Source organism: Solanum dulcamara, chromosome 2 (assembly GCF_947179165.1).
Source record: "Solanum dulcamara chromosome 2, daSolDulc1.2, whole genome shotgun sequence".
NCBI classification, from domain to species: Eukaryota; Viridiplantae; Streptophyta; class Magnoliopsida; order Solanales; family Solanaceae; genus Solanum; species Solanum dulcamara.
In genome coordinates, this window is record NC_077238.1 from 70820386 (window position 1) to 70840322 (window position 19937).

Below are 19937 nucleotides of genomic sequence, written 5' to 3' on the forward strand. Positions count from 1 at the left end.
GTGCTTCTACCACATTTGCTTCCGGTAACGGAATAGTTCCAGTGAGACGGACTTCATGATTTTTCATTAAAATGACATTATGTTGCTCAGCCACCAGAAGGCATGAGATTAATTCAGAGTATTTTTGAAAACCCTTTTCACGGTATTGCTGCTGTAATATCACATTAGAGGCATGAAAAGTAATTAGTGTCTTTTTCAACATGTCTTCATCATTTATAGTTTCCCCACATAATTTTAATTGGGAAGTTATTCTAAAAACAATAAAATTATACTCAATTATAGTTTTAAAATCTTGAAACCGTAAGTGCATCCACTCATAACGAGTCTTTGGCAATACCGTTGCCCTGAGGTGGTCATACCTCCCTTTTAAGTCTTTTCACAATTCAAGTGGATCTTTCACTATCAAGTATTCAACCTTTAGGCTTTCATCTAGATGATGACGAAGGAAAATCATAGCCTTTGCTTTATCCTGACTTGATGCTGCATTTTCTTTGATTATAACATCACCAAGACCCTTAGCGGTAAAGTGGATTTCAGCATCAAGTACCTATGACAAATAATTTTTGCCAAAAATATCAAGTGCTACAAATTCCAATTTTGACATGATGAAAATTAATTGTAAAAATAACAAAGACAACTAAAAATTAATTTTTTTCAGTAGATATACCTGATATAGAAGTTAATTTTCTGGAAAAATTAGAGGTTCGTACTGATAACGTGTTTTAAAATAAACTAATTTTATAAATTAATTAGAAAGAGAGATAGTGAGATAAACGAGAAAGAGAGGAAATTGCCTTGTATATATCTGTGTGTGTATATTATAGACAGAAAAAGCTAGAAAGTAATAAAAATAGTGGGCAAATTGCCCACTTTAAGTGGGCCTACACAAGAAAAAGAAAAACAATTGCAAGTAGATATCCAATACATTGTCCCACTTGCTCTTTAACATTTTTCTCTTTCTTCCACCCACTTTCTCTTTTCGTTTTTCCTTTTCTCTCTTTCTCTCACCCCCACCCCCACCCCCCTCCTTCTTTTCTTTTTTTTTTTCCATTTTTTCTCTCTCCCTCTTTATCTTTCTTTTTCTCTTTCTCCCTTTTTAAAAATATATGTAATAATTAATTATCTTAATTTAAATTTATTTTTGAACTGAATATTATGAAAATGATGATTTTATTACCTTTTAAATTAGATGATTTTTTTTTATGTAAATACATATATAATACATTTGTAACAGAATAAAGAAAATAAATATAAACAATAATTATAATATATTTTGAATTCAATATATTATACATATTATATGCATTTTTCAATGCACGTGGTGAATATATAACTAAAATATTTTTAATACAATAATATATTTCGTTAATAAGAGAAAAATAAATATAATTATAATAGATTTTGAATTCAATGTATTATATTATAGGCATATTTCAATGCACGTGATGAATATATAACTAAAATATTTTTAATACAATAATATATTCCATTAATAAGAGAAAAAAATAAAAAATAATTATAATAGATTTTGAATTTAATGTATTATATTATAGGCATATTTCAATGCACGCGGTGAATATATAACTAAAATATTTTAATACAATATATTATAGATATTATGTGTGAATTTCAAACATTCCAATACTATTCAAATTAATTTACGTTGTTAAAAATGTATTATATTTATTGAAATAACAACAATCGAATTCATAACAATATAAAATATTGAATTCGAATTGTAATACATTTTGAATTCAATATATTATATATATTATATGCATGTTCCAATGGACATGCTGAATATATAACTAAAATATTTTTAATACAATAATATATTTCGTTAATAAGAGAAAAGAATAAAAAATAATTATAATAGATTTTGAATTCAATATATTATAATTAAAATGTGGTGAATATATAATTAAAATATTTTTAATACAAATATATTATAAGTATGTGTGTGAATTTCAAACATTTCAGTTCTATTTAAATTAATTTACGTTGTTAGAAATGAATTGAATTAATTAATTATTATTGTTAAAAGAGGGAGAAAGAGAAAGAGAGAGCAAAAAACACAAATATAATGCATTTCTAACACAATAAAGGAAATAAAAAAAATTATAATAGATTTTGAGTTCAATATATTATACATATTATAGGCATGTTTCAATGCACGTGGTGAATATATAACTAAAATATTTTTAGTACAATAATATATTTCGTTAATAAGAAAAAAAATAATTATAATAGATTTTGAATTCAATATATTATAGGAATGTTTCAATGCACTTGGTGAATATATAACTAAAATATTTATAATACAATAATATATTTTAGCACTATTAATAAGAGAAAAAAAATAAGCAATAATTATAATACATTTTGAAATCAATTTATGATACATATTATAGGCATCTTTCAATAAATATGATGAATATATAATTTAAATATTTTAAATAAAAATATATTATAAGTGTTATATGTGAATTTTAAATATTTTGGTACTATTTAAATTATGATAATTAATTATGAATTTAAAAAAAGGAGAAAGAGAAAGAGAAAAAATAAATAGAATAAAAAAGAAGAAGCAGCATGTCGAAAGGAGGGGAGGGGAGAAGGAGAGAGAGAAAGAGCGATAGGGATAATTGAGTGATTTTAGTTATAATTAAAATAAATATGCTATAAATCGTAATAAAAAAATATTTTATAAAAAAATAATTATTAATATAAAAGAATTCATATTTCTATTTTTATACCATATTCCATAATTCAATTTTTTTTTTTGACCTTTTCAATATCTAGAATCTTACGCGTGTCAGGCACTGTGTCTTTTGCCCTTGTACCTTGGTTTTCTTTTTGTTTCTGGTACAGTTTCAGTCAAATTTTTTTGTTTCACTGTCGTTAAGTGAAGACCGACATATTCGCCGGCAGTACTCCGTGTTCCGGTCACCGGTCGGTGTTCTCAGTCTGTAGGAAGAAATAATTCCGACTGATTATCGAGCTGGCTTCCCATACCTGGAGACGCTTCTTCCCAGCTCGATCTCGAAGGACGTCCGGTCTACTTCTACCTCGAATTACTCCCACTCCTGCAATGGATCTCAATCCATTTAGGCTGTGCTCTGGAATCAAAGTCATCGGCTATTTCATAATCCTCATCGTTCTTGCTATTGTCGTAATTTCCTATTATGCCGTCGTCGTTCTTACCTGGGCTCCTCATCTCCTTGATGGTGGCTTTACTTCCTTATTATCTTTCACAATTATTTTCACCTTTCATATCCTTGTAAGTTCTCATCTTTTGCCTTTTTCTTATTCATCTCTATTTATTCAAAATGAAATCTGCTACGAGCATATGTTGTAGTAGGGCTATTACTTGAGCAACAATTTTGCATTACAATGTAAAATGTTATTACTGAAGAAGAAATTCGCAATGAATTGGAAGAAGAGAACATGTAGATACAGTGGTGGATGAAGAAAGAAGCAAAGGAAAAACAAGGGGGAAAGGGAAAAAGAGAGGTAAATAAATAAGAATTGAGATGGAGAAGGCACTATTAGTTGTTCTTGTTCCTATCTCTATCCCAAATGAGAGTTAAAATGTTTATTTGATTGGTGTCAATTAGGAAATCTGGTACCATTGTATGTGCTGCACTGCCGCGTCACTAATAGAAAAGAGATCTTATAGCTTTTCATATTGTACTACTCCTTCTTCCTATCTCCATCGCAAATTAAATTAACATGACTCCTGCTACTTGGACCATAGTTTCCAATCTTTACTCTTTGCCGTTAACAAGAAAATGTCGGGGTGACAAATAAGTTCTTTGCTATTTGAAGAATCTTGAAGTGGAGCAGTGAAACCATGTAACATTTTGTGTTATCCTTTGCTTCTAATTGGATAACTCCCTTTGATTAGTACAGATTAAGAAAGAAAGGTTAAATAGGCTATTAAATTTAAGTTTGCTAATATATGTTTCCTTTGGTGTTCTATAATATGAGGTATTCGTTTCTTTAAAAAGAACGTGAACGTTATTTTGAAACGGCTTAATACACGGAAAAGCGTATGCTGGATTATGAATAGAAAGAATTGAAGAAGCTAGAGTTCAACATCAACTACATGTATGTAGTGATACAAGTAGAGGAAGGTCATACCTAATTGTTGACAAATGGAGATAAAATTATAAGAAAAAAAGGCAAAAGGTTCAAAGATCTTAAATGGAGGAATGGAAGGAGAGATACATTGGACAAAGTTTACCATGAAGATGGGAGTATATTTCCCTACTGAACACTAATAGAAGTGGAGGAATCATAATTCTATGAGATTAATATTTGGTTTGGTGATAGCTAACTCGAGATTTCAGAAGAAGGAACACTTGTTCACCTTTAATAGTACGATGGCAAATACTCAAATCATTTACCTACTCCTTAGGAAGACTAATAGAGGTTTATGTAAGGAAAACATCAAGAATAATAACCCAATGTAATCAGACAAATGAGGTCTGGGGAGGGTGGTATGTACGCAACCTTACCTCTACTTTGTGAAGGTAGAAATTATTTTTTTGATAGACCCTCGACTCATAGTAGTTTATGTAAGGTCTGTAAAGTTATTCCGTGTGAGAACCTCACAACCTAGTGCAAACTCTTGGTAATAGATCTAGATATTATAAAAAAGAGGAAAAGGATTTTGTATGATCAACCAAGGATTAGGTGGGGGCCTGACTAAGGATAAACTTCACGAGTTCGGAGGGAAGTTGATGGCTATGGGGGCTTAGGACATTAGGGGAGACACAAATAGTATGTGGACTACGACAACTAATTGTATTAGGGAAACAACTAGTAGCGGTCTCAAAGGGTAATTTTGGTATGTGGACTACGACAACTAATTGTATTAGGGAAACTGCACTTTTGCTAACTTTGATATGGCTGGAGTTGCAAACATTCACGCATCTCAAACATGTGTTGTAATTTTGTTGAAATTGAAAATTCACAAGAAGAATAGCTACTTTTATGCTTTGTTTTAGTACGCATATTACCAGGAAACTTCCTAGAGGAGGCATCATTTTATTTGGAGGATTGTTACCTTCAGTTCAATATTGGGGTTTAACAAGCCTAATATAAAGTTGTAATTCATCTTGCAGCTTGTAATGCTGATGTGGAGCTATATTAAGGTAGTAATTCAGGACCCTGGTTCTGTCCCTGAAAACTGGAAACTAGTATCAGAGCAGAACATAGAGGAGGGTAACTCAGTTGCTTTGTCTGATTATGCATCGATCGAGAACCCTACTTCAATATTATCAACTGACCAGGTTGAAAGAAGACAGTTACAGTCTAGAGGCTATTGCAGTAAATGCCAAAATGGAAAGCCACCACGTTGTCATCATTGTTCTGTTTGTACGTGCTAGTCTAATTAACTATTTGCTTATACCCAAACTACAATTGCACAGATAAAGTTCTCCTCCTTCCTTCAGTGGAAGTATAGGTGATAAAATAGTTAAATGGGTCGTATATGAGTTGTATAATTCTTCACCCATTCTCATTTATACCCTGTATATTAAAACTGTTTTATCCATTTTCCACCTCTAGACCAAAGGAATAGCATGTCCTGAAGCAATACACCCTAGGATCTTTATTTTAATAGTCATTATACATTTCTCCTGTGAAAGTCTGGTTGATTTGGGTATATGCATATTTTGTCATGAAGTAGTATGCACGGTGATTTTGATTTCTCTGTACCATGTCTTAGAAGTGTCGCATGATTATTTGCATTATTTTATCCCTAAGACCTTTTGTTCTATGGCTATCGTGGCATGTCTCAATTTGCAGTAGTTAGGAACTTATATGAATAAAAACTAATATCTGCTGAACTGAAAATTCTATTATGTCTTGTAGGTCAAAGATGTGTTCTTAAGATGGATCACCACTGCATATGGGTTGTCAATTGTGTGGGGGCTCGCAACTACAAGTTTTTTCTCCTTTTTGTGGTATGGAGTTGTTTTTTAAATTGTTTTGCTAAGTTTTGTAATGCTTTTTGCTGAAAAATCAAGAAGATACACACCTGCAGTCTTTTCTTGCCAGTGAATGAGGTCCTGAACATGTTCATATCCTAAATATGGGCAGTCTAAAACCGCCTTATTCTTCTTGCTATTATTTGTTATCGTCATTGTTGTAGTTGTGTCCCGAGGAGATGACCTTAGATAGGAGGGTGTGGAGGACCCATATTAGGGTAGAAGGCTAGTACATAGTCTCGTTATTCTTCCGTATTAGTAGGCGCATTAGTGCACTATTATTTCTTGTGCCATGACTTCTGTTATTATCCTTATATTACTTTCTGTACTTTGATTACTCTATTTTATCTGTGTCGCTTTCATTATTTGCGTTATTCGTTATTTGCTTTCCCATATCGCTTTGAACTTCTTAGCCTTATCTGACCTCTTTTTATGCTTGTTTTGAGCTGAGGGTCTCCTGGAAACAGCCGTCTTACCCTGGTAGGAGTAAGGTCTGCGTACACTTTACCCTCCCCAGACCCCACGTTGTGGGATTTCACTGGGTTGTTGTTGTTGTATTGTTGTAGCTGTGTCATTCATTAAATGATCTTTAAAGTAATCTTAGGTAGAAAGTTGATGCAAGTTTGAATCACCTTCTTATATCCATTTTGGGATTTGTTTCCTCTACATGTTTTGCCTACTAAAATTTTGGTGACCTTAATCGACTTTTTAAGACCTTTTCATGATTTTGGTGTGAAAAAGTAATGGTGCTTTCTTTAACAGCTCTCTTGACTTTTGAGCATGAGGATTGAAGTTACGATAAGGCAACTTAAACTATCTGTTCTGACAACGGGAATCAGTAAGTAGTACGTATACAAAAGCCAATTTATGTCATTCAATCTGCAATTCCTCATTTTGGAGTTGGTCATATGACTCCCTATATCCATTCTGCTCATTAGGGCCCAGTCCTTTTCAATACTAGTAAATAGTTTGTCTTTAAAGGCTGATTATGTCTTCTCTAAAAGTCTGGGTTCACTAAATTTCATACATTTCCAATAAAAAGCAGAGTTTCACTAAATCTCACACCTTTCCAATAAGAAGTAAAGGGGCAGCCCGGTGCACTTAAGCTCCCGCTATGCGCAGGGTCCGGGGAAGGGCCCGACCACAAGGGTCTATTGTACGCAACCTTACCTTCCAATAAGAAGTAAAGGTTCACTAAATCTCAAGCATTTGCAATTACTGAAATACAATTTTCTTGCCAGACCAAAATGCTTTGGTAAACAAATGGACTTACTCTTAGTGTAGGAGAACAATAATTTATCGTTTATCTCAACAAGTTGGTATCACCTATATAGATCCTTTTTTCCTTTTGAGTGCTGTTCTTAGGGGCATTCATTTGTAGAGTTTGTAGATCTTTTAAGTTAATTTCCTTCCATTAAATTTTAGATTCACTTTGTCCACTTTTTAGTACCTTAAACATTATCAACTATATTGGTGCATTTGTATGTCTAAGAAAAAGCCAAATCATCTGAAATGACTTATCTTTATATGTGCTATCTGCATCCTCTATCTGATCTAAGCATTCTAATCAAGTCCAATCATGTATGATCACGCATCTAACTTAACGTTGGTGATTTTACAACTCTTAACTTGAGGATACTTTGGGCCGTACTGACACAATATTCACACTCATATAATATTGTCTGCATAGGACTTTTCAATTTCAACCATTTTTCTTTTAATTTATGTGTTACCACTTACCACTACATTCTCCGAGAAGATCGAGTGCAGATGCTTGAATTATCTGCATTTAGATACCATAATCACATCAGCTCACTTTTTTTTTTCTTATATAGGGACTAAACTTGGAGGTTGCAGCATATATATTATGCCATACTCTAGTTATCTTAAAACCTTATTTTTCTAGGGTGCTTCACCACAGTTACAACATTTTATTGACTTGTGGGCTAGTTTTGTTGATTAACATAAAAGTATCTTCAAATAGCATGCACTAGGAAACTTTATCCTGTGTGCTATTAGTTAGGTCATCCATAAATAAATTAGGCAAGTAGGGGATTAAGGAAATCTCTGGTTTATACCCATAGTTATAAGAAACTCTCTTGTATTTCTTTCCACTATTCTGACACTTGTGACCACTTCTTTATATATACTCTTTATTACATTTATAAATTCGATCTGCTTTTCTTTTTACGTGAAGCACCAACCAGATGATTATACTCTGATGCTTTACCATATGCTATTTCCGAGTCTATGAATATCACTTGACTATCCTTATATTCTTTAAATTTTCATCATTGTTCTTGACAAAAAATATAGTATCTGAGTAGGTATAAACCTAAATTGTTCTTTATCCTTGTAATGTTTCTAAGCTCATGCTCTATCATCCTTTCCCAAAATCTTTCTAGGACACTTAAAGTTAGTGACACGCGAGTTTGCACACCTTTGAATATCTCTTTTATTCTTTATATTGGGACAAAGACTTTTTCCGCCCATTGACATCTTTTCACTCTTTAATATAATACATGGTAATTTGTTTAGCTATGCTTCCACAACCATCTCCTATAAATTTCTAGACTTCTATAAGCCACAGGTTTTTTCCGCTCTCATATTCGTTGTGATGACTTTTCTTCAACATACCTAATTTTGGTCATACTAGCTCATACTAGTTTGTACATTTTTCCCTTATTGCCCGATCTTCTGATAGAACTCGTGTAAGACTTGTCTTATTTATTTATTTATCAACCATCACAATCTATAGATATATAGATTAATATCTATTAGTATCATGGTAAGCAGTAAAAAATGCATCCAAGGTCATACCTAATACTCCCTTTGTTCCGATTTATGTGACGTAGTTTGAATTGCCACAAAGTTTAAGAAACAAAAGAAGTCTTTTGAAACTTGTGTTCTTAGACATGCCATAACATTTTTGTGGCTATCAAAGTTTTGGACTTCTTGTCTTTAATATACCATAACATTCATGTGGTTATAGGCTTCTCATTAAGGGAATAATGGGAAGTGTAAAGTTAATTGTTTCAAAGTTAGAATTGTGTCATCTTTATCAAAAAAAAAGAAGTTAGAATTATGTCATTCTTTTCGGAAAGTGACACACAAATCAGAATGGAGGGAGTAGTATAAAAAGAATAACATAAGAACATTATGACCTTTCAATATTCGAGGGCTGGAGTCGAGCAATGGAAGCTAAACAACACCTTTTGTTTTTTCTTTCTTCTTTATATATGCCGTGGCTTTGAGTTCTTATTGATATGGTGAAGGAATTGTTTGTAGTTTCAATCACATTCAAGAACCCACTAGTTTCTTCCAAAATTCACATTTTGCACTTGGTATTGTCCTCCTGCTATCTCCTTTCTGAACATGTCTCAAAACTCTCAGACACATGTCAAAATAGAGTGACGTGTGTCTGAAATTTAAGAAATTAAGATGACATGGCAGACTCATGTTGTCATTTGTTTGTGTTGGATTTGGATACGAGTCAGCTCGTGTCTGTCACTCGTTTGTGTTGGATCTGAATGAGTCTCAGATGATATTCCTATTCCAAAACTTCTTTTCGTACCTCTTCCTAAATTGAGTCTTAGATGATATAATGTTTGGTTTCTGTGCTTCTAAGGAAACTCCCATATAATATAATATGTATATGTTTCCTTTCCTGTTGTTGCAATGAATGTTTCTGTGCTTCTAAGGACACTCCCATATAATATAATATGTATATGTTTCCTTTCCTGTTGTTGCAATGAATTTTCTTCTTGAATTGGATGTCATCAGTTACTACTCTGTAATGGGTAATCTATCTTTTGCTTTTCTAAGTTTGCGCATTTGAGTATCTTTGCAGGTGTACACATTTTTGATAACAACGTTGGACACTCTGATACTGCTGCCAAGTTTTATAAAATTCTTTCGGCAAGCCAAGAATCATTCATTATCACCAGGCAACATTGCAGTCATTTTTCTAGTCTTTGGTAAACAGCGCCTACTATCTTAGTAACTTAGTCTTGATTGTTATGGTCTCCTTGTTTCTTAGGGATTTGACCTTGATGCAGTTTTGAATCTAGCATTTTCACTCAGCCTTCTCTGCTTTGTAATTATGCATGCATCTCTGCTCTCAAGCAACACCACTTCGGTGGAGGTATGTCAAACCTTGTTATTGTCCATTATATGTCAATTTAATGCTTCTCCGTCCACTCTTGGAATAAATCGACAAGACATAGGAAAAAGAAAATAAGGAAAACAAACAAATATGCCCCCTTTAATAGTTATCACGTTGTTTTCTGTCTGTCTTTTAGGTTTATGAGAAGAAAAAATGTGCGCAGTGGAAGTATGACCTGGGCTGGAAAAGGAATTTTGAACAGGTTTTTGGCGCAAATAAGGCATTATGGTTTTTTCCGTTGTTCTCGAAAAAAGATTTGGAGAACATACCGGCATTACATGGAATGGAATTCCCAACACGTTCAGATGCTGTAGAATGAGTTCTTATATAGGGACGTATATAGAACTTCGTATCATTACCTCAGACAATGTAACAGCAGATGCAAATTTACCATCAATTGATTGATAAATATTTTCAAATTTACGTTAGGAGCATGTGAGTCGGTACTTATTTACCTTATATGTAAATGTTCTGTAACATAATTCTGAAACATGTCTTTGTATGAAAGCCCAATTTGTTATTGTTGGTAATAACTGAAATAGTTCTGCACAAATGGTGGAATGACCGCCCTGCAGTCTTCGATATGGATCCGATGAAATTGAATTCTCCGGGAACCCTATATGATGTCGCAACAGGAATGTTAGTTGTGGGATGCTCATGTATGAACCATTATACGAGGGTATTATGAAATATTCGAATCAAGTTTCTATTTCTAATTTGAATTGTAGTTGCATGATCTAGAATCTCTATGATGTACAGAAGAAACTAAACTGGCATCCATAGGTACTATAGTAGACTGGCATTCTCAATTATCTAAGGTTATTATCACACTCCGATTTACATGTGTTTTAGTTGTATTGTAATTTATTATCATTTTCAATAATCTATCATAGTATGTTGTTGATTGTATTTCGATTATTATATTATTTTGTTGTTGTTTCTGCTTTCTTCTGGTAGACCTTATTATATTTGCTTCATTGTCTCCTTCCTTGTACCTGGATTTGCTACACTTGAGTCGAGAATTTTTCGAAAACAAGCTCTCTACCTTCACGAGATAGTGGTAAGGTATGGGGTATGTTGTTTGTTATGATGTACTCTGATCATATGCATGAAACCATATTTTCTGTTGAAGCTATTTAAAAAAAAATGTATATATTCAAATCATGAAACATTTTCAAATTGAAACCGTACATGAAATATTTCATATAAATAATGAAATTAGAATAAAATAAGAATCCTTTCATGTATGTCCTCTACTCTTTCATTAGTACAATTATGACAACTTATCCATGGATCCTCTATACCAAAGAATAAAATTGAATACTTGGGATAATTTCCCACTTATGAAATAAAAAATAATATATTAGCTACCACAAAATTGAAATGGTACCTCAACATATATCTTGAAAAAAAGAGTCATACTAGCCTTTTCACTTATCATGTGTAGGGGTGTTCATGGTTCGGTTTGGGTCGGTTATTGATTAAAACCATAACCACACCAATTTAATCGGTTTTTAAATGTTTAAAACCATAACCAAACCAAGTAAAATAATAACCACCGGTTTGGTTATTGTCGGTTTGGTTCGGTTAGGTTCGGTTATTCGGTTTATGACTAACCGGGACAATTCAAATATTTTCTCTCTACATTCTTCAAATTTCTTATGAATCTCTTTTTTCCTCACGACCCAAAAGGGCGAACGTTGCTGCATATTAAGGGAAAGACATGCTGATGGCAAATCAGGTGGACCAAACTTGCAACACAGTTTAGATTTAAAAGAACAAGTCAAACGGAAGTTCCAAAATACAAACAACTTTGTCAATTAAAATGAAAAAATTACATATTTAAACTAAATTAACTAGAGAATCCATAATATAATCAAAAGTTGGGCTTGAATTGTTGGACTTGGACATATGCTGCTTAGTGCTTACGACTTATTAGAATTTAGAGTTGGGTTTGGATTGTTGGACTTGGACATATTCTTTTAAGATATGGGCCTTAAAAATAAATAGATCAAAATTACATTAATAATTAGAAGGTATAAAATATCTTTAATTATTTATGAAAAGCTAATATTATACATATAAATAATTATAAATTTTATGTATATAATTATCGGTTTGGTTCGGTTATTTATTCGGTTATTTTTTACTATAACCATAACCAAAACAAATATTATCGGTTTTTCAAATTTAAAACCAAACCAAACCAAACCAAATGTCGGTTTTTTTATTCGGTTTGGTTAAATTTTCGGTTTGATTTTGGTTTTAACCAAAACTGTGAACAACCCTAATCATGTGTCACCTCTTATCCTGAAATATAAAAAGTAGAGAGCCCCAGTAAAGGATTGAATACACCATCACAACAACACTCAATATCATTGACTCTTTTTAACTCAAGTTCTTGGGATGACTTTATAAAAATCAATGTTAAACAATTATATTAACTCGTGTTATTACCATTTGAAAATGAAAAGCCAATAACAGCATAAACCAAAATATAGCACTTAAAACATCTTTAGCAATCCGTGACTTTTAATATGTAATACAAAATCACTTCAATAAAATTTAGTCATTGAAATCACTCTCGGCTCCTTAGACCTTATAAACATATGGAATTCTTTTTATCTTTTATCGGGAGTACTATATCGACACTATCGTAATAATAATCAACACAAGGTGATCAGCCAAGCGACAAGTATTTGACTCTACTTGTTCGGACGACTTTCCATAATTTTGTATAAGTCTACTTAACCTCATTATCTCTGGTGCGTATAATATTATGATAGCGAACACATTTGTATCACTTTCGATTATCTTCATTATAATAACTTCCAAATTATTTAATATTTCAAAAATAGATTCATAGCATAGTAACCTCAAAAGATCTATTTTTATCAAACCATGATGTTTATAGCCAATCCAAACCATTTGAATACAATCAAATGTAAAACTTTTTCCAAAATATATCAAGACATTTATCAAATGAGAATTAAAAAAAAAAAGTATTCGAGCTAAGTGTTATTTCATACCATTTAGCTCTTAAAGCGAAATTGATAATGAATATAATTTATTCAAAACAAATAACAATTTCGATACAATACTTTATCACAACAATTTTAAATATTTATTTAAATTACCTTTCATGTTTTAATTGTCAACATAATATTTTATAACACAACTAAAAAAATGTTAAAAAATTGACGGAGAAAAATCAATGGACTAAAACTAACGGACTCCGTCAATTTTTTAATGATTTTTTTTAAAAAAAATAACGGATGTCTGTCGGTTATTTTTCACGTGAAAACTATAATTATTTTTTAAAAGAAAATCTATGGAGCCACTCGTTTTTTTTAAAATGAAAATTGAGGTTATCGATTTTTGAGATGCAAAATTACAATTGAGGAGTATAAATTAAAATAATAGAAATATTTCATCAAATAGCATGTGTTATTTTGTGGTGAAATTGTTCAATGTCATAGTAAATATTCGAGTTTGATTTCAAGTTGCTACATTTTTTTAATAAATATTTTTGAAAAAACCGACAGAGCTCATCGATTTTTTTTACAAAGATTTGTATCAATTTTAATTTAAGATAACCGCTCGTTGATTTTCTTAAACCACAATATTTTTCGATGAGGTCAAGTCCGTCAATATTAGGCAAAAAATCGAGACTGTCTGTTGATCTTGGCCCTTGATTTTTGACTTATTGTTTCTGTGTAAATTTATAAATAGAAATTTCATTAATAGCTAAGACTAGAGAAATAGTCATGCTCCTTAACTAATGTTTCTCTAATTACAGACCGTAACTATAATTTCATTAGCTACTGAGATTAGTAATTGTGTATTTCACATTTTTGTAGTCATTTATACAAATATGTATGACAATTAATTTCTTGATTGATGCTGTAAAAGCAATTTTGAAATGGAAAATATCCCACAAATCACACTTAATATTTTTCTTAGATTCTCTTCCAAAATGGACTTTTTCTGGGGAGTTTCTTTGACATGAAATTAACTCCCTAAAAAAAATATGGCAATTAACTCCTTGATTGATGCAGTAAAATCAATTTTGAAATGAAAAATATCCCACAAATTACACTTTAGTATATTTCTTTAGAATTTCTTACCAAAATGGACTTTATTGGTAGTTTTTTTGATATGAAATTTAACTCCTACAAAAACATGTCAAAAAAGTACATTATAAATATAAAATATACAAATACATATGGGTTAAAAATATAAAAATATACAAACCAAAATGTATACAATTATCATTAACATATAGAATCATATAAGATATATAAATGAGATATGCTATATAACTATTGTATATATACAACTGATGAATATATACAAACAAACACTTATATATAATTACTGAAAATATACAAATAAAAACAAAAATAAATATACAATTAATACAACTATAAAAAATCTACAATAACATTGATACAATACAAATTCATAAAATCATATACAACACCAAAAATTATCGATACAAATACAACTCATGAAATTATGCAAATACCTCCATTTCTTCAATATCATCTTGGTCCTCGGACTCAGACTCAATATCATTAGCATCCTTCTTTTTTGATTCCTTGTTGCTAGTTGCAATTTTCTTGACTTTTTTTCTTTTCTTTTTTGAACCATCACACTTTTGTTCCTCATCTTCTCTGTTTCTATTTTTTGAACATGCATTTATATACCTAGAGTAATCATATTTGATGGAGTTTGTTCAGTCATGAACTTGCATATATTTGTATATTCTTAATGATGTAACTGCAAAAACTAAATATTGAATGAAGGTAGATGAAAATTGTTTGAATGAAAGCATAAAAATACAAAACATACAAATAAAAATCTAAAAATTCAATTGAAAACGTCCAATGTAGGTCACCTGAAATTGGGGGAAGCATGATTTGGAGGGAGAAAAGAAATCTTTAAAATTTCAAAAATAAATATGGTTGAGTGCAGTGGTGGAGCCAGGATTTTCAATAAAGGGCTTCAAAATCTAAAGAAGTAGACACATGGATTAGCCGAAGGGGTTCGACATCTACTATTTATATATAAAAGAATATTTTAACCATATATAAATAATATAATTTTTCGCCAAAAGGAATTCAGATGAACCCCCTAACCACAATATGGCTCCGTCCTTGATTGAGTAAAATTAAAATAAAAAATCATAAAATGTGAGAGATGAGAGAGAATTGATTAAATGTTTAAAAGGATACAAATAAATCATGGGAGAGAGAACAGACAGTTTTGGTTTGATACAAATGAAGTGCATGGCCCGCTTAAAAATAGCACTCCTAATAAAACAGTAACGGCAAATGGTAATTAGATTAAATTATACATATATTTCGCAATTAACTAGTAAATATTTGTTAATTTATATAATTTTTTCAATTTATAACACTCGTATCAAATGTCATTTATCAACAAATTTCAAACAAAAATTGTTTCAACAATTTATTGATAAAATCAAATGACACTTTATGTGCAACAAGTATTTTTAAAATATGGTGACATTCCGACCCCTTTTCCGGACAAGCATCGATTCACATTTACAAATATAATCTCGAGAATTCATTTAAATCATACATTAAGAAAAAAATTCCATTACGAAGAGTAAGAGCCCGTTTGGATTGACTTTAAGTTGGTCAAAACCAACTTAAAGCCCCTTTTTAGCTTTTGGACATGTTTGTCTAATGCTACTTTAAGTCATAAAGTTCTTAAAGTCAGTCAAAAATGAAAAGTTAGGATTCCTAACTTTTTTTTTTCAAAGTGCTTAAAGTTATTTTCTTTGACCATGGAAATTACTTTTATATCCCTTATATTTTAACTAAATTCTCAAACTATCTTTTTTTTATTCTTTTAACCCTAAAATTCATATTATAAGCACTTTTATCCAAACACTCAACTGTTTGTTTATAAAAATAACTTTCAGCACTTCAAAGTTCTAAAAACACTTCATACATAAAAGTTACTTTTTTTATGTCAATCCAAACGGGCTCTAAGTCTTAATTTACCGCAATTATATTCTCCAAAAGTAATACTAGTTTGGAGTTATTTTCTACTTTTTAATTTATACAATTTACTTCGATTTGAATCAATCATGTTTTAACATTGATTTTGTAAGATTGTCTTCAATTCTTTGAGGTGTCTTTGTAGACATTTCAAGCTCAAACTAATTAGATCATTAAATAATTAAATTTAAAAAGACATTGTCTTTATTTCGAATATCATTTAAAGTCTAAAAATCATTACAATATTGATGATTTAGACCTATTTTGTAATAAAAAGCAATATGGAATATTATACAAGTAAAAATTACACTTTAATTGACATACTCGGTGAAACCTTAATTCTATTTTTAAATACTTCTACTACTTCTAGAATAATTTTGATAGTTTGTATAACACTTGACTAAATTGAAAATATATTCAAAATTATAATCAATAAGAACTTACATAAGATATAAATATTTGTGGTGTTATGTAACATGCAATAGTTTATATATATGCATGTTTGTGTTTTACGAAATATTACAAAAAATATTATATTTTTAATTGAGAAAAAATTAATTATCATATTATAATTAACTATCATGTACTTTATAAATTTATGAGAATAAAATATATATAAAAATTATTAAATAAATATAAGACCTCTTTTTTTAAAATTTGGCTTAAATTCACCTATTCTATTGAGCCACCACTACTTTCAACAATTTCAAATCACTTGCAGATTCATTTTATTCCATCAATTCTATTTTTTAGTATTTAATACGCATTTTAATGATGTTACATAGTCTTCAATATAACAAGGATATTAGTATAGTGCTTGTGCAGTTGTGCGTGATTTTATTTAATTTCAGCTAATTTTATTAGTGTAGTGCTTTACTTTTTATAATTTAAATGATGTCATATTCTAGATAAAATTGTGTTTAAAATTATTAATTGAATAAATAAAATTATTTTATGATAATTTTGTTACAAAATATAACGTTATGTTTTAGTAATATGTATATAAGTAGTTAAAATTTTCTTTTCTTTTACTATCAACTCAAATATGTGAGTTTTAATTGTCGTTATACAAATCATCTACAAAAGAACTTGTTTATTGGTTAACTTGCCACTTGATTTATCATCCCTACTAACTATTTTTTCCTTAATACAACGTAGATATATCTAAACATTTTTTACACTAATTCTCTTAAACTAGCAAAGGGGGTGATCAGTTCAATTGAGAGAGATACTCGCCTCTTTTTTAGGAAAGCCATGGAAGTCTACGTTTGTTTTATGATATTAAGATTTTTTTTCAATCTTTAAAATGGTGTCATCCCCTTTCATTCATGTCTGATGGATAGAAGTCATTGGGCCTTCGTTCTTTCTATAAGACATCTTGGTGAAAGAGGACTGAGAACCACAAGACGAGCGCCAAAATGCTAGCACAAACTGCTCTCATCGTGATAAGGGGTGTAGGGACACTAGATCAACGCTTTTATCATATAAGGGTCCAGACGATCCAAGAGCCTGCCAATAGAACCCAACTCTTAAGAGACTATTTTATAAAATTGATCATTGTTTAATCTTATAAATAATGTCTTTAAGTAGAGTCAAATCTTCTTATATTGGTCCTTTGTTATAATAATATTTCACTATAATTGCTTGATTTTATGCGGAATCTATTTTTCATGTTATATTTTATTTCTTTATAACAACATTCTACCTATAACAATAATGACATTTATTATGAAAGTACACTTTGTAAAATTGTCCTTATATAGCAACCATATTCAAATATTGTATAATAATATTTGAAAAAAAACTATTATGTTAAAATAATATAAAATATTAAAATATTTATAGTAATTTATCATAAATGTCAGGCACATAGTAAATCTCAAATACAAATATGTAAAAGAAAAAAATTGTATTTAAATGGTATCTATAGTTATGGTCAATTTCAGTAGTTGTAATTTGCATTTTCTGATGGAGTTTATTTTTCCTAATGTTTAGGAACCTCAAAATCTGCAAGATAAAATATAGGAGATTTTTATTTTTTTTTAAAAAGTCATGTAAATTTTCATGTTAAAATCTTAAAACTTTATAATAATTGCAAGATATTAAATAAAAGCGCGCGTGCGCGTACACACAAGAGATGCACTATGTAAGAAAATGCATTCAAATTTATTGCACGCCCATCTACTAAGAGATGCACTATGTAATTGAGAGAAATCAACAAAAAACTTCTTATACATGTCTTGAGGGCAACCTTCATGTAAATTATTCGTATTTTTTGTCGAGAGAATCTACTAGTTTTAAATGTACATTTCATTCTCATCTAGTATCACTCCATTCTATAAATATGAAACTTGCCTCATAAACTCGTCAAAGATCTCAAACAATTTTGCATTAAAAATCAACCTCTCCCCGCTAATCAAATGAAATAAAATAAGTACGTAGAATCATTTCAAATTTATATGAAATACAATGTGAAAATCTGAAATGTATGCTCATTTATCATGTATGATAACTTCGATTATTTAAGATTTTAACTCTAGAATAAAAATACATTATTTTAGCAACGTGTTTAGGTATCTTTATTTAATCATATATATATTCTCCTTAACAAACTCTGCTGAATATTTCTTATGTAAACATGGAAATGTTTGATAAAGCCTACTATTAAAGAATTCCATATAATTTGTTAGGATAGATATATCCAAAATCTAAACTATTCAACACAGTGTTGTTCAAAACAGAGTCAAAACTGATAACTCAAACAAAAAAAGTTATCAGTTTAGCGGTTTAGATAACGGTTTAGATTTTTTTATTATCGAGTTATCTGTTCTTAGCCGCTTAACCAATTTGTTGTATGTTTTTACTGTGATGTCGATCCTTGCTTGATAGGTGGCTAGACCAACTTCTCCCGATTGGGAATTTATTATTCATTTTTGATCTAGTCGGCTTAGAAGGTTGTCTTTGTTGCTTGCCGTCCTTTTGGGTTGTAGTTGGGAGATTAGTGGCTGTTGTAATTGTGTGCAGGGTAGTATGGCCTTCTATGCTTTTGTGGTGGTCCTATTTGGTCGCTTCTTTCCCTTTTCTTAATCATGTTCTTAGTTCTTGACGTTGCGGAATTGTGGTTTGTTCGTTCGGCCTATCTGTTTTGTCTCTTCATGACGGGCTTGGTGTTTGTTGCAGGAATCCGAGAAGCTGAGGAGTGATTCCTTGTTAAGCCTGAATATTATCGGTGTTCCTCGACGGTTGTGTTGAGAGCTCCTAAGGTTGGATTTGAAATGTGGACTCGATATGGTGGTGTTCATTGGTTTCTTCAGACTTCAACCTTTGTTGGCGAATGGAAAATTTGCTTAGAAGGTTCATCTACAGGATGAGATCAAAATAATTCATGGAATAACCAGTTATTTACTTGTTTAGGAAGCAAGGTTCGCTTTCCCTTTGTGGTTAGCTTGCGGTGTTGTTGTGGTGATTTTGTTCCTTTTGGGTTATTATCGACCAATTGGCTATGCTTATACACAACCTACCGGCGCAGTTTCCCTTGGACTAGGGTGATTGGCTCAAATTTGCACCCGCTGAGTAGTATATGGGTACCCGATGTCAGTTTCCAGAAGTTTCCTTGGTAGAAGAAAGTCAGTTAGTATAGCTTTCTCGCTTGTGGAATGATCGTCCTTTGGAGTAGCGTATTCTATTTTGGGAAGTTGTGTTTCGACTTGGAGTGTTGGTTCCAGGTGTTTTTGGGGATGAATT

At 30.9% G+C, this 19937-nt stretch overlaps 1 protein-coding gene across 3 annotated transcripts; it reads left to right on the top strand.

The window, feature by feature from the left end:
• The first annotated feature begins 2830 nt into the window (after window positions 1–2830).
• LOC129880670 (probable protein S-acyltransferase 12) lies at window positions 2831–10694 on the top strand. Of its 3 annotated transcripts, XM_055954809.1 has the most exons (7): window positions 3203–3280; window positions 3416–3513; window positions 5130–5382; window positions 5881–5972; window positions 9847–9973; window positions 10055–10140; window positions 10298–10694. In XM_055954809.1, the coding sequence occupies exons 2-7, from the start codon at window positions 3466–3468 to the stop codon at window positions 10478–10480; spliced, it is 789 nt and encodes a 262-aa protein (XP_055810784.1). In that variant the 5' UTR covers window positions 3203–3280; window positions 3416–3465; the 3' UTR covers window positions 10481–10694. The 3 variants fall into 3 exon arrangements, with proteins under 3 accessions (XP_055810782.1, XP_055810784.1, XP_055810783.1); XM_055954807.1 differs by lacking the exon at window positions 3416–3513 and having other exon boundaries at window positions 2831–3280; XM_055954808.1 differs by lacking the exon at window positions 3203–3280 and having other exon boundaries at window positions 3319–3513.
• The last annotated feature ends 9243 nt before the right edge of the window (window positions 10695–19937 follow it).

Bases quoted from the DNA above. Each gene is read 5' to 3' on its own strand.
- LOC129880670 (XM_055954807.1), top strand. From the start codon at position 3,092: ATGGATCTCAATCCATTTAGGCTGTGCTCTGGAATCAAAGTCATCGGC. The intron at 3,281-5,129 runs GTAAGTTCTCAT...TTCATCTTGCAG, and splicing joins TTTTCACCTTTCATATCCTT to CTTGTAATGCTGATGTGGAG. The intron at 5,383-5,880 runs GTACGTGCTAGT...TATGTCTTGTAG, and splicing joins TTGTCATCATTGTTCTGTTT to GTCAAAGATGTGTTCTTAAG.